This window comes from Strix uralensis, chromosome Z, assembly GCF_047716275.1.
Source record: "Strix uralensis isolate ZFMK-TIS-50842 chromosome Z, bStrUra1, whole genome shotgun sequence".
Classification (NCBI taxonomy): Eukaryota; Metazoa; Chordata; class Aves; order Strigiformes; family Strigidae; genus Strix; species Strix uralensis.
The window spans coordinates 35,223,605-35,237,553 of NC_134012.1; the positions used below are offsets into that span (position 1 = coordinate 35,223,605).

General features: G+C 45.9%; 2 protein-coding genes across 8 annotated transcripts in view; one reads left to right on the forward strand and one right to left on the reverse strand.

Annotated features, from left to right (window-relative positions):
• PSIP1 (PC4 and SRSF1 interacting protein 1) overlaps positions 1–7,739 on the reverse strand; it is a 44,076-nt gene extending 36,337 nt beyond the window's left edge. For 2 of the 5 annotated variants that reach the window (XM_074857215.1, XM_074857213.1), the window contains exons 1-3: positions 2,511–2,619; positions 1,772–1,952; positions 606–682 (exon numbers count right to left, since the gene is read on the reverse strand). In XM_074857215.1, the coding sequence (XP_074713316.1) occupies positions 606–682; positions 1,772–1,843 (149 nt within the window). In that variant the 5' untranslated portion in view covers positions 1,844–1,952; positions 2,511–2,619. Of the gene's footprint in view, positions 1–605; positions 683–1,771; positions 1,953–2,510; positions 2,629–7,661 lie in introns of those variants that run through there. The other 3 variants (XR_012627252.1, XM_074857214.1, XM_074857216.1) reach the window with 3 other exon arrangements.
• A 1,725-nt stretch (positions 7,740–9,464) lies between these two features.
• The window catches only part of CCDC171 (coiled-coil domain containing 171), a 152,661-nt gene continuing 148,176 nt past the window's right edge, over positions 9,465–13,949 (forward strand). The window contains exons 1-3 of one of the 3 annotated variants that reach the window (XM_074857222.1): positions 9,658–10,092; positions 10,820–11,073; positions 13,177–13,349. In XM_074857222.1, the coding sequence (XP_074713323.1) occupies positions 13,303–13,349 (47 nt within the window). In that variant the 5' untranslated portion in view covers positions 9,658–10,092; positions 10,820–11,073; positions 13,177–13,302. Of the gene's footprint in view, positions 9,534–9,657; positions 10,093–10,819; positions 11,074–13,103; positions 13,350–13,949 lie in introns of those variants that run through there. The other 2 variants (XM_074857223.1, XM_074857221.1) reach the window with 2 other exon arrangements.

Sequence of the window (13,949 nt, forward strand, 5' to 3'; positions counted from 1 at the left end):
ATACAATCCCTCAAAGCAAATGTTGTATGGCTGCAAAATGCTAACATTGCTGAAAGTACCCAAAGAGAAATATTTGCAGGTTGACAGGCACAAAGCTAACTGCGCTTCCTTATTTTTCTCTCCAGATCTTACAAAAAAAGCAACACCCACAACCCCATACCTCTCCAGAAAAAAACCCAAACAAAACCCAAACAAAATAAACAAAACCCAATACATGATTATTTGTTTGTTTCTCAAGTCTTGTCTATTTCATTGTTCTCAGCCTTATTTCACTCTCTTTGAGAATATATTGTTGAGAATTTTGAGGATATACAAGACTACAATTAAAGTCCATTACTGAAGAAAAACATATCGGTCATACCACTGTAGGTAGGATTTTTTTACTTTTGATGAGGAAAGTGTACATGGTACAGTTATGATCTACCATTCCCCTGAATAGCTGAATACTAGAGAAGCATATCTTGTCAAAAGTGATTAATTTAGGAAGAGTTCGTCTGCTACTGAATACTATAGTTTAAAATAACTACATTCAGACAAGCCGTTAACTTCTTGTCACGGCATTCTACAATGAAAAAAAAAATGACCCTTAAATATAAAGGACTTACGTCTCATGGGTGCCAAAAAAGAAAATAGGCATTTTATTCGTAGGAGGCTTTACTGCTCCATCAGGAACTTCATCCACCTAAAAGAAAGACACACTAATTCAAGTAACAGTTAAGAACCGTCTAGGGGAAAATAAGTAAAAGTGTTAAATGTTAAAAAAGAAAAAAAAGATCTAGAGAGAAGTAAAACAGGTCTCAAGATCTCTTTTCAACTGTATGTTAAAAAATATAGCAGAATCAAAACCAATATTAGCAACAATAGGAAATGACAACTTCTCTCATGTTACAGCAACACGTTCCACATGATCACTTTCTAAAAAAGGACACACATAATGTGCTACAGGTAAAAGGCACAACTCAACTCCATGCAAATACCACCCCTCCTTCAGCATAAACAATAGCCTTCCTGCCCTTACACTAAGCTGATAACTTGCCCAAGCCCAAATGTCAAGTGCTACAAAAAGGAAAAGTCAGTAAACTTTTTAAAAAAACAATTCTTAAGCCAGCATTTTAGCAAAGTATATCATAATTAGTCTTTTAGCTACATTTTCACAACCGTCAAATGACCTACTGCTGTCACAGAACTGGCCATGCCTCTTCCAAGTGAGCAGGGAGAATGAAAAAAAGGAAAACTTATCACATACACTTAGCTTATTCTACAGAATGCGCTGTACGAATAGCTGACTATAAAAGTAGAGTAACGCTGCTATAACTTCACGGTTTCCTTCCGTCAAAAAAGAGCAGTTATTTAGGAACAGTATTTTTGTACAGTTAGGTGCTTGCACAGTCCCAGCGGCATGCTACCATCCAGTAGTCTTCATCTCTAGAAGCTGAACTATGCAAATTAGAACAACTAACGACTACGAGGGAGGGCGAAGCGACTTTCGGACAAGCGTAAGGCAGCAGCACACCGGAGCGCCGGACCAGAAGCCGCTTCCCAGTGGGGGAGCGCCGCCGCGCCCCCCCGCCCCCGACGGCGGCGGGGGGAGGGGAAGTGGAGGAGCAACGCGTCTTAACCGCACCGCTCCCCGCGGTGTCCGAGAGCGCTGCTGGCAACACAAAGCTCGCACGGCAGGAGGGGAGGCGGGGGAAGCGGGTGCGGGGGAGCGCGGAGGACGGGTACGGAGCGGGAGAGGGTCGCGGCCTGCAAGGGAGGGGGGGTGCCTTACCCTGGCTGGCCAATGGGGATAACCTTTCATCTTGGCAAAGATCAAGTCTCCGGGTTTGAAATCTCGGCTCATGTTTTCTCAACGACGTGACGCCTATTGCCGCCAGGCGAACTGGGCCGAGAGGAGGGGTCTGCACCTCCAGCCCCCGCCACCGAGCCGCTGCCAGCCGCCCTAGGTCCCGCTGCCAGGATAAACACACCGGGGCGGGGGAGCGGAGACAAGGGCAACACGGGGCGGGGGGGGGGGGGGGTAGGGGGGGTGCGAAGACGGACATCAACAGCGCGCTCCGCAGCAGCGGGCGGCCTCCCGACCGGCAGCCGGGGGACCCCGCGCCGCGCCTGCCCCGCACCCCCGCCGAAGGCCCCCGGCAAGCCCAACGCTCGCGCCCGCAGCCCCCACCCGCGGCGCGCTGGCGGCACGGCCGCCATGCACGTACCCACGCGGGCCGGGCCGGGCCGCACGCAGCCAGGGGCGCGCGCCCACCCGCCCGCCCGCCCGCCTCCGCGCCTCAGCTTGGCTCTGCTTCGCTCGCCCGCCGTGGCCGAAGCCGCCCCCTCCCTTCCCCGGCCGCACGGCTCCCGCCACACGGTCGCGCCGCCCGCCTCCCCCCCTCCCCCGCACAAGGCGCGATGGCGCGGAAGCAAAACCCCGCGCGTCCGCCCGCCCGCCTGCCTGCCCGCATACCTGCCCTCCCTCCCTCCCTCCGGCCACCTCAGCGGTCCGGCGCCTCGCTACCCACCGCACTGGCGCCCGGCCCGCAGCCCACCTCCGCCTGCAGCAGCAGCGGCCGCCGCCGCCGCCGCGGGAAATACGGCCGCGCTCCCTCCTCCCCACAGGCGAGGCGGTAGCAACCGGCACGTCGCAACCGGGCGGTGGGGGGTGTCGGGGGCTGGAGTCGGCGCGGGCCCTGCCGAAAACGGACGGCTCGGCTCCCGCCTCCGCGCCTGAGGAAGAACAGGGGCGCCCATAAGAAAGCGCCCACCCGCCCCGAGGTAGGGAGAAGAGCGAAGAAGCAAGCGAACGAGCCCCATTCCCCCCCTCTCCCCTCAGCCGTGGAAGTGGCTCGTTCCGCCTTCCCCGGAGGCGGGGCGGCCGCGGCGCTGCGGCGGGGGGGGGGGGAGAGGAGGAGGAGGAGGAGCCGGCGCGGCCGCGCGGGCCGCCCTCGGTAGCGGCGGGGGGCGGGGTGAGGGCAGGCGGCCATGCGGCTGTGGGCCGCCCTGCGAGTTCGGCCCAGGCTGGGCCCCGCGCTGCCCCCAGAGCTAGGCGAGGTGCGTCGGGCCGCGCCGGTGGCGGCTGAGAGACGCGGGGCGGCGGCCCCGACCCCCACCCCCCGCCCAGCCCGCTGACAGGCCTGGCCCGGGGCCATGCGCCGCTTCGGCCGCAACCGCTCGCCCGGAGTCGTTTGTTTTCACGAACGCTTAAGCCTACAGCCTTGCGCGCGGCCCCATCCGCAGGCTGCAGGTAGCTAATTATCACCACCCTCATTTGTAAAATGGACAGGTGTGTTTGACCTCGCAGGTCTCTTTGTGTTTCTACCACGCCACAAGCCCGGTTACAGAAGCCTCACCATATTGCTGCCGGCCCCAAAGCTGGTCCTGTTCCCCGGGCACTCCCCGCCTGCTTATTTTTTTGATGCCTTGACTTCCCCCAACAAACTACCCAAAAAAACATCCAAAACCCCCACGGTTTTGGTCTCTTATATAGAGTTCTCACCTGCAACTTGGTCGCCTTTAACTCCTGTTTTGGCTTGGGCTTTTTCCTGGGTTTTTTTGTTCAGGTTTTTTTTCTTTTCCCCCTGGGATCACTGCTAATTCAGACCTCGCCCTACTCCCCTTGTCCTCTCCATATCTACTTTCTCCTGGCATGTTTACCTGTCAGTATTAAGCTCACACCTCTCTCACCATTTCTGCCACTGTGCCCCTCTGTTCCCATTTCTGCCTGTCTCCTTGCTGCGTGTATCGGGCACCGTCAGCCTCCCCACGCTGTTGTCCCACAGTCTGGGTTCTTTTAGTCGGTGTGCAATGAGCCGAAAACCACACAAAGCCGACATTATGTTTAGTCCATATCTGCGCAGAAATGGGTACTAGGTGGTAATTCCACCAATCTAGCCCAGCACATGCTGGCAAGCAACATACTTATACACTTCAAACTACACCTTTACTGTAATGGCCATTGGCCAGTTTCTCACCACTTTGTTCCTCATTGGTTAACAACATTGCCTGGTCTCGATTTAAAGTTATAGTGTCATTTTATTATTCTGTGCAAACTCAAAGGGTGGGGGTCTTACCTGAGTAGGGGGTTCTCATCAAGAGATGTGATTTTCACATTATAATGAGCTAAGTTGCTCTAAAGGACACATCTTGGGCATTCTCTATGCTATCTCTGAGCACATGACCAAGGGAGGTTTTCTTATTCCTTAATTCACGGTTTTGTCTGTTTTTATCTTTGTTTTTGCAAGGCTCTTTTATCTTTGAGCTTATTATCCCCTCCCAAGGCTTTGTCGTGTAAAATATTTCTTGTTGCTCTAACCTTTAATCTCTCATCAACACTTACCCCCTCAAGTACTTTTTTCAAACAGAAGACCTCAGATCCAGATTTTAACCCAACAGCTTCTTCTCCCTGCCTGCCTGTCCTGTTGGGTCTAGTTCTAGTTCTCCCTCTGCATCAAAAATTAGCTGGCCTGTCAGTTCTGTATGGCTTTGGCCCTATCTGATGGCCCCATGCACCACATGCAAGTCACTGTACCCTATGTTTGTGTTAAGACAGGTGCCAAAACCAGCAAAAAGCTGCAAGAGTGGTGGCACAAAAAGTTACTTCTCACACAATTACATTATCTCAAAGGGGCAGACCTAACCATTTTGTGCTTGAGTGCTCATCCTGGGTGTGTGGCCTGATGCACAAGTTTTACAGGCTAGTTTTCTGACAGCTGCCCTCTGTGCTTCTTGCACACAAAATAAGTCTTTGTGAGACAAACCATCTTACTGCTTTCAGTTTTGATACTGAAACTCAGTGTCGGGCCCAAAACACCCACTGCAGTTGCCATAGAGCAAGTTGTGCTTTGTTCTAGGCTCTCTCCTCCTCAATTGCAAAATAGTAATTTGTAAATGTTAACTGCAAAGCTTTACTCTATCTGTGTCCACCCAGAACACTCTGCAGTTTTCCAGTGGCTTAAACCAGTCAAATCTGGTTGATTTTCTTGCAGGTGGTAAAGCTCATATCACTGACATATCAAGTTTCTACAAAGTTAGATAAGAGCTCATCAGAAAATAGAAGATCATCAACATATTAGACAGGAAAAAAACGTTTCTTCCTATGCACAAACAGATGCCTACTTGTGGCAAAAGTTGTTTAAAAAAATTAAGACTAAGGTAGACTGAACATCTAGAATTGTTTAGAGGAAGCTAAAAGTTGGACTACTTCTAAAAGTAGAAATTCTATCTGCATTGGCAGATATGTAGGTATTTTGCTGCATTGAATCATTCCTATTTCAGCAATGCATAAAGTTTCATATATTTTCCTAAATGAGAAAGTATTGAGTACTGCATAAACCGTGTATATTAATATTTTGCTGTGCAGGAACTGACAATCTGTAGAGATTCCCTTAGCTGAATCTCTGCTCTGTTTAACCATATAGTTATATTTGTCTTCCATATCAGATTAAATAAGGTCATATTTTAGTTTGAAGCAATGCTTTTGGAGTGTCTTAAGGCCGTTCTAATTTCCTCAGCCTTTGGAAGCAGTCTTCTGAATCTGACATTTCTTAGGAATCAAAAGCTTTGCACCTTGTATTAAAATCAGTGAAAAGCAGCTTAAAATACTTTTTTCCTAATTAAGGAAGTAATTCGAGATGACTTGCTTTCCTACAAAAGTAGCGTGTTCTTCAAAAGAGACTTATGTGACTAAAGCATTTTTGAAAGGTACACAAAGTAAAATTCGATTTAAAGTGTGAAAAATAAAATTGAACAAGTCATATTTTGTTTGTAATCGGGCTCATTTGTACGTGTTAAATAAACATGAAATTGAAGACAAATTCAAGTACAGACACAACAAAAGGAAAAAAAAGTGTATTTTGCAATCCAGACATTGCACTTGAAAGAGAGTAACATGCCATACTGATGCAATTATACTTTAAGGATCATAGCCATGTTTTTTAGTAAACAGTTTCATTTTGAATGACAGAATCTGCAGCGCTTCAGCCAGACCTGCCACCTGATGCTCAAGTAAGCTGTCAGTACACTGATACGCATTAAGCTGTTACAAGCCATGAATGAACTTTGGCGGCAAAAACCAGCTCTTCCTGTGAAGAGTTGTGTGTCTTGAGCGTGCCTGTTTGAAACAGCCCTTCCAACTGATTTCCTGCAGGTGCGGATAGGTGGCATTGGAAAAAAGCACCCTGGTATCCTGTCTGCAGGTGAAACAGTTGCTTTTTGCTCTGCCAAGCCCAGACCCACACTGAAGCACCATGTTCTCTCCTTTTTCCTGAAAGTTGAGCAATCTTCCTAAATGCATCATGAAAAGGTTTCTCTGGAGAATAAGAAATAAGTTACTGTTGAATTCTATGTGTGATAGAACTCTGATTTGTTTCCACCTTCCTAAAGAAAACCCCACATATCCTGAATATATGTATGTTTTAGACCAAAATACTCCTTGAACTCTGAAGAAATGCCTAAGATAGCATATATATTAGATATATTTTTCAGTGTGGGGGGAAGGAAAGGTGTTTGTTTGCTGACATGCATACAGCAGCAGTATTGTGTCTAAAGTAATTTTTGTGAATCAAGGTAAAAATTGATACATGTGTTCTTTTGGGCAGATAAACTCATTGTTTCAGCATCTGGTAAGCTGTTATGGCACCAAAAACTACCAGACCTTGCAGACATAATGTTATATTGCTATGATTCCTTCCATATTATCCCATAATTTGTATTTCTTCATTAGCCAAGGCCATTTTTCATCATGTTCAATTTTTTACTCATCAGACAACAGCAGAGAGGAAACCCTGTTCACTATTGTATTTTTGATCAGCAAAAAATGCCATGCTGCTATTCAAAGAGCTGCAATGTAATGAAGTCTTCCAATTTTGTGCACCTGGGCAAAGAACTTCTATTTGGCACAAGACATTTAAAATAACTGCATGATGCAGAAGCAGCAAAATCACAGCTAAAAGCCAATTATACAGATCAGATCACAAACTAGAAATGAAATTTTGAGACTTAGAGGGTGTAAAATATTATAGAGTTTTTTTGTCTCTTGCAATTAAAACTTAAATCTGGAACTTGAAGGATATCAGTATCAGGCTATACTTCACCGCACATCTTAGAAAATCTTAGCCCAAAGTGGTATTTCTGCAGTTACAAGGAACAGGAAAAAATTTTGGAATAAAAGGTGATAGGGCACCTCAAGTGCTATAGCAGTACTTGCAATCAGGAACTCAGTCATGCTGACCTGTAAACTAAAGCAATTAGCTGTAATTACTTAAATAGCAATTAGCAATTCAGGATGAGTGTTTTCCTGTGTGAGGACCAACCTCAGCTCTGTGGTTAATATAAGCAGATTTTAACTTCATAAATAACTATCTTTAGTGTAATTTTGCTCCTATTGGGGAATTCCAACTAGAAGAAAAAATCCAGCGATTTTTATGAACTATATTTTATTTTAAATTGCTAATAGTATGTAGATTTTTTTACGTTATAAAATCAAGACCTTTAGATACAAAAGTCTGAACTAAATCAAGGTTAAGACTTCATTCTGCTTGTTTCCTGTTGTTGCATCCAGATTAAAGAGTCACACCAAAGCTGAAGAGGGGGTTACCAGACCAAATACAACCTAGAAAACCTGAGAATAGGTGATGCAACACAGCTTCCCGTAGTGACAAGAAAACAGTACTTACATAAGCAGCAGTACAGTTCATGCAGCCTGTCAGGCTGATGGGTTCTGCATACCCAGTGCTGAAGAAACACAGCACCTTACACAACTGAGTTGTGTAAGCTCTCTAGAGTATTATATATCCAATCTTCATGTGTCTCCACCTACACTATTATCTGGGGTCAACTTCGATTACAGTTAAATTATGTAACCCCTTCCATAGACAAGGATAATTGAGTTTCCCACAGAAGATTTTTTTTTTTCTTCTGTGTTTCTGTGCACTATCCATCTGTATATTATTGTCTCTTAAGTGACTTGCTCATCTTCTGGGCTGCATGTTCTCAAATAACCTGGTCGGTTTTGGACTGTATATTTTATAAGATTAATCTGGGCACTTGTGGATTATATATTTTCCTAGATAAGCTGGTATCTATGGATATTGTGATATATTTTTTTCTTCAGATGCAGACCAATGTTCTTTTAAGAGATGCTTACTGATGCTTTTCCAAACATGGTTCATGGTAGCTTTAGTACAATCTTGCTCATGCAAGAGGACTCAGATTTCTGATGGCCTGTGGGAATTCAGGTCACGTATCAACAGTAAAAGAGTATATATAAAAATCACCTTTCAAATTACTTGCTACTAACATCTTAATGTGTATCTATTTATGATGTCAGTGGTAGTTACTGAACATGTTAACCTAAAATTGTTTTAATTCCTTTCAGCCAGTGACACATTTTCCAGAATACCTTGTCCACTTTTCTAGAATATTGTAGGGTGGATTTTATTCAGCCTCTTGTGCTATTGTTGTTTGACATCATGTCTGGGGCTTGAAATTTCTCAGTTGAGAACCTTTCCATTTCTGCTGCGAGGCAAACAGAAGGGGAATTGTAACTTTGTTACCTGCCTCCCCCATTGACCCTGCTGTGATTCTGTCCCAGGGTCTTTCAAAACCATTATAGGTTTGTTTTTCTTGACAATCTGGGTGAAGAAAGTGCCACCCTGTATTTGAGGGCATCCAAGTCTCAATCTGGCTTTCACGTTAGCTGATAATTTTCATTACCTATACATATATTCCCTACTATCTGTTTTAGGGATTCAGTATCCCTAGAGATTCGGTATCCCTAAAACATGGCTGGGATTGCCCAGCTGCAAACATGCCCACATACCAGCAGCTCCGGGAAGGAGGGTACAGCCGCTCTCCTGTCCATGAAGAGAGGTGTTTGGAGATGCCACCGGCGCTGCTAATAACCGCCCGATGATGGTGTTTACAGGGGTCACTGCTCGGCGGGCCGACACGGGGAGCTGCGCTCGGTGCACCATGCCACAGGCCCAACCAGGAGTGGAGTTGCCTGGCTAGAGGCAACCGGCGCTGGCTGAGGAGACCTGCGCACACCCAGGAGTCTCGGGTGGCCCCGAAGCAACTCCTAAATTGGGTGAGGCGCAAATCCTCAAGCAGAGGGAAAGAAGGCGGCAAAAACTGCGGGGGCGCCGGGCGCCCCCCGGCGCGGCCTTCCCAGCGTGCCGGCCGCTCCACGCGGGCCGCCGGCGCGATGGAGCGGGCATCACGGCCCCGCTTCCCGGAGGGCTGGAACCCACCCCGGCCGGCGCGGCAGCGGGCGGCCCCCCGCTAGAGGGAGGCGGGGCGGGAGCCCGGGGCGACAGCCGGCGGCTGCAGGGGCTCGCCCCCTTTCCCCCCGCCCCGCAGACGCGCGGCGTCCCGCCCGCCGGCGCCGAGCGGCGGCGTTGCCAGGGCCCTCCGCTCGCCCAGCCTAGGCGGGGCCGAGGCCCCCCCGCCGCAGCCGGAAGTCGCCGTTGGGAGGCGCGGCGCGGCGTGGCCGCGTTCTTCCCTCCGGGCCCTAACGGCTGCGCGGCTCTGCGGGCCGCTGTGCAGAGGTGAGGCGGGGCCGTCGGCGGCGGGGGGGGCTGCCGGTGGGCGCGCTCCTCCAGCGGGCGGTGGGGCCGGCGCCTCGCGCACGGCTCGGCGTGACCCGGTCGCCTCCGGCGCCCCTGTGGGGCCGCCTGCCGCGGCGGAGCGGCACCGGTTAGTGCCTGCGGCCGGCGGCGGGAGGGTCGCGGCGGCACGCTGCCCGGCACCGGCAGACTGGCGGCGCTTGGTGGGCGGGACGCCCGGCCGCGGCGATGGAGCTTCGTGCTCGTCTGTCGCTGGCGGCGGTTTGTGTGCGGCTCCCCGCAGCTGCCCTGGGGCGTCGCTGAAGGCCTGTCCGGAGCCGCCGCCCGGGGTGGCGGCGGCGGTCTGCCGGCAGCACGGCGCGCTTCGCCTCGGCCTGCCCCGTGCACCGGCCGAGCCGCTAGTGCAGCGTGTGCTGAAGCCGGGGACATCTGTGGTGCCAGCGTGGTGAAGCGATGCTGTTGCTGTGATTTCTAGCTTGCATAAAATTTTTGGTCTACGTTAGTGAAAATCTAGTGATTCTTTAAGCTGAAACAACTGTTGGTGAGTTTTTATAAGTTCTAGTGCAGATATGTTAGTTATGCCTGGTTCTATATCTTTTCAAGTAGTATATCTTAAGATCATGGTTAGATTTGAGTAGTCTCATAGAACAGTTTGGGTTGGACCTTCAAAGATCGTGTCGTTCGAACCTCCTCCCATGGGCAGGGACACCTTCCACTAGACCAGGTTGCTCAAAGCCCTGTCCAACCTGGCCTTGAACACTGCCAAGGAGGGGCAGCCACAGCTTTTCTGGACAACCTGATCCAGTGTCTCACCACCTTCACAGGAAAGAATTTCTTCTATTACCATAAATTCGGTCTCAACCCTCTAAGACTTATTTAGAAGTTTTAGAAGGCAGGCATTCTTTATTGCAGTGCTGGATGCACAGGGGATCACCCCACCCAACGTGCATGCGGAAATACAAAGGTGCACTCATTATATACAATAAAAGGAATGAATATTCATGTAGTTTCCAAGAAGTACCTCTTTGCAGAGAATCTAATGCATATGTTAATACATTGTGCAAGGTACTAAAATTTGGGGAAGGGTCTTTGAGGGGGGCTTCCATGGAGGTTTTCGGTGGTCTGTAGTGGTCCCTAGTGGTTGTTGAAGAGATGACTCTTCGTGTCCTTCCCATGAACTCCGAGTCTTTTTTCATATGAGGTCTTGTCTTGGCTCATCGCTCTCTGTCTCTAAAGTTTCTCAGCTTTCTTATCTTTGGCTTCCACAGGTGTCTGCTGGTTTCTCGGCCCTCCCCAGGATGTACCTATCACAGTTGCAAAAACTATGTCTGAGGCCCCTTACAGCAATTGTGTCCTGGGTCCCATTCTTGTCTGAGGCTCCTTACAGCAACTAGGACCAACTGCTTGCAGGCATCAGCTAGCCGGCATCACTTCCTTATATCCAGTCAAAATCAGTGGCCTTGCTAAAGTTAGTTAAGCATATTCAGAAGTTCATGAGGAGAATATGACTCAAGTTTTGTAGGTAACACCCATCAAGCATACTTCTGATACTGTTTTGTTTAATTATGGGGCTCCTGTGAGCCATTCCATGCCACTTGAATACTTTTTTTTCTGAAGTGAAATAGCATGCTTTTGGAGTGTATCCATTTGTGTCCTAATAAACTAGATATTGATAAATACTTTAACAGAGGAATGTTACATATTCAAAATCATAAGGATTCTCAGAAAATATTATTTAGATTTTTTTTTTTCTCCTCTATGTGACTTCAGATTAATATCAGAAAGTTTTAAAACTGCAGAATGATGTGGATGTGACAGAGTACATTTTGGTTACATTTTGAGACTGAGGTGTTTTTTTTTTTTTTCACTACAGCTATTAGTTCTTGGATAGAGTTAGTGAATTCTTGAGGTGAAAAAACAGATTTCTAAGAAAGGCTTTTAGTTACACGTATTTTTTTTTTTTTTGTTCTATTGCTCACTATGACATTTTGGTGTAGGTTGCAATAAAGCTTAAAAGGGTGGTGTGAAAAACTAGTTTCTCAGTGTTCAGAGCTACATCTTAGTGCTGAAACTGAGCACAACTGATAGAGGTATAGTTTCCCATACCCTGATATCACAACTTTTTTTTATCCAAGCAGTTGATCTTGTTGAATACAATGTGACAAATACTCTGTCAGGATTGTTGCTCTCTCATGTAAAGTTGGAGTTTTTAGTTTGCAAGTGACTTACGATTTAATGGGCCTTAACATATGCCTAGCAATTTTACCACAGACTTCTCTGTACTTTGAAAATGAAGTCTTCAACTATTTTCTCAGCTTAGAGGGAAAGCAAGCTCTGTTGCTTTCTCTAGGAGTGTTGCATGACAGTTGTGTGGTAGTTATCTGTTTTAGGGCTTATGAAGACGTACCAAGGTAACTTCTGATGGGTAGATCTAGATGATACATCTAGATGTTCTTTATTAATAAACTGAAGCAACTATTAACCTTCATTGTACCTTTCTTGCCATATTACTCCACTTGATTTTGAAGATACTTTGAAAAAACTGCATGTTTGAATATAAAGCAGTATAGTATGATAACCCTGGGCACCAGTTGTTGTTATATTTTCTGTAAAGAAAAAAGTTTTTAGAACTAATGGGCTTATTCTTGCTGAATGTTTTGTTAAATTTGTAGTTTGAAGCAGAAATGCATTTTTTTTCTTCTCCATATTTCTAATGCAGATTATTAGATACTGGAATGAACAAAATTGGTTTATAGTTAATATATTTCACCAAGTATTCAGTCCAACAGAAATAGACTGTGGCAAACATGTGGCTGCAAGCCAAAGATGGTGAAGATGGAGTCCAGGCTAGTTTCTTGTTTTGGAGTTTAGTATGGATGTCCATGTGCTGTGGAGTTCAAAAGAATTAATTCATGGCTCACTAATCTTGACTGTTGAATACAGCTTATTCTTCATGTAAGCTTGCTTTAATTAATGCAAAGAACTCATAAATGAGTTTGTTACTCGAAGTAAATCTTGGACTTTTTTTTAAGGTTTATGTTATAAATATGTTATCTGTATTGATTGCTTTTTGTCGGTAACACTGAGTTAGTTCCTTCTCAAGGTGAGCTGAGTTATAGTTCAATTTAATATTCTTCCTTTATACCCCTAAATATTGCTGATATGTCAAATACAATAAAAATACATTCAAGTAGAAAAATCCTAGGTTTATGAAACATAAGACTTGCTATGTTAAAGACTGCTATCAGACAGCAAACCTTGGATATTGACATACTTAAAAAATCATGGTACGTGCATTTATTTCCCTTACAATTTTTTTGAAGAGGAGTGGAGTGTGTGTCCTCTTAGGAGAATAGAGAATGTAGGGGAACAATCTGTACAAACATAACATTTTCTGTTGACATCATTCTGAAAACCGTGGCAGCAGATATTGTACAAAAAATATTTTTTTTGTCTAGAGTTTTCAAGCTTAGAGGACTAGCAGCACAGTTCTCTTTGTTGATTAAACTGATGTCAAATTACATTTGGTGCTAATTGTTTATAGGACAGTAACACTGGTAACTGAGTCTTAACAAATTATTCTTTTATTATGTTGCCAAATAAACTAAAGCATGTCGCTGTACAGGTTTTTAATGTTTTCATCATATGGAAAAGAGTAATCTTTGAAGCTTGTCAACTAAAAGTATATGTGATTGAAGACGATGTCCATTTTCCAGAATTTATAGACTTAAAAAGCTGAATATTGGACGTTATGAGTTTGTCCTCTCCAGTCAGCTGTGCTACCATGGAAGCTAAAAGGTGAGCTTCACTTCGGTATTTTTAAATAGTAGTATGATTCATTTTGTTGTTTATTTTCTAGATTCTGGAAATTAATTCAGACTGAAGAAGAACCTGATATGGTGTGATAACCTGTAAGCTGTGCCATGTCAATATAGTCATTAGATGAAAAGATTTACTTGAAGGCTTGCATACTGACCACCTGATGTGCAAGAGTTCTCAACGTGAGCATAGGAGATGTGACTCAGAGATGGAGAGAGTTCCTGTCTTGCAGTTAGGAATGCTGACCTGGAGTTACAGAATGGTTTTATGCATTAGCTGTGGTGGTAGAGGTCAGCTCTAAGACTTGCACACAAGTCTTATTTTTTTATAACCTGATATATGTTTGATCTTTGGCACAATTAAAATAAGCTTTAATACATTCTGTTAATCTTAGCTGTGAGAGCTATTTGTCACTACTTAAGGTCTATTTATACAGAACTGCCAATTATATAGGAACAGCAGAATTCCATGAATATTGAACTTTGGTTAGGAAATCAGACTGCAGATTGCTCCTTCAGCTGGGGAACTTCAGCAAAATTCCACTGCTAGGTAATAAATGAAAGAAAATTTCTCTCTGTT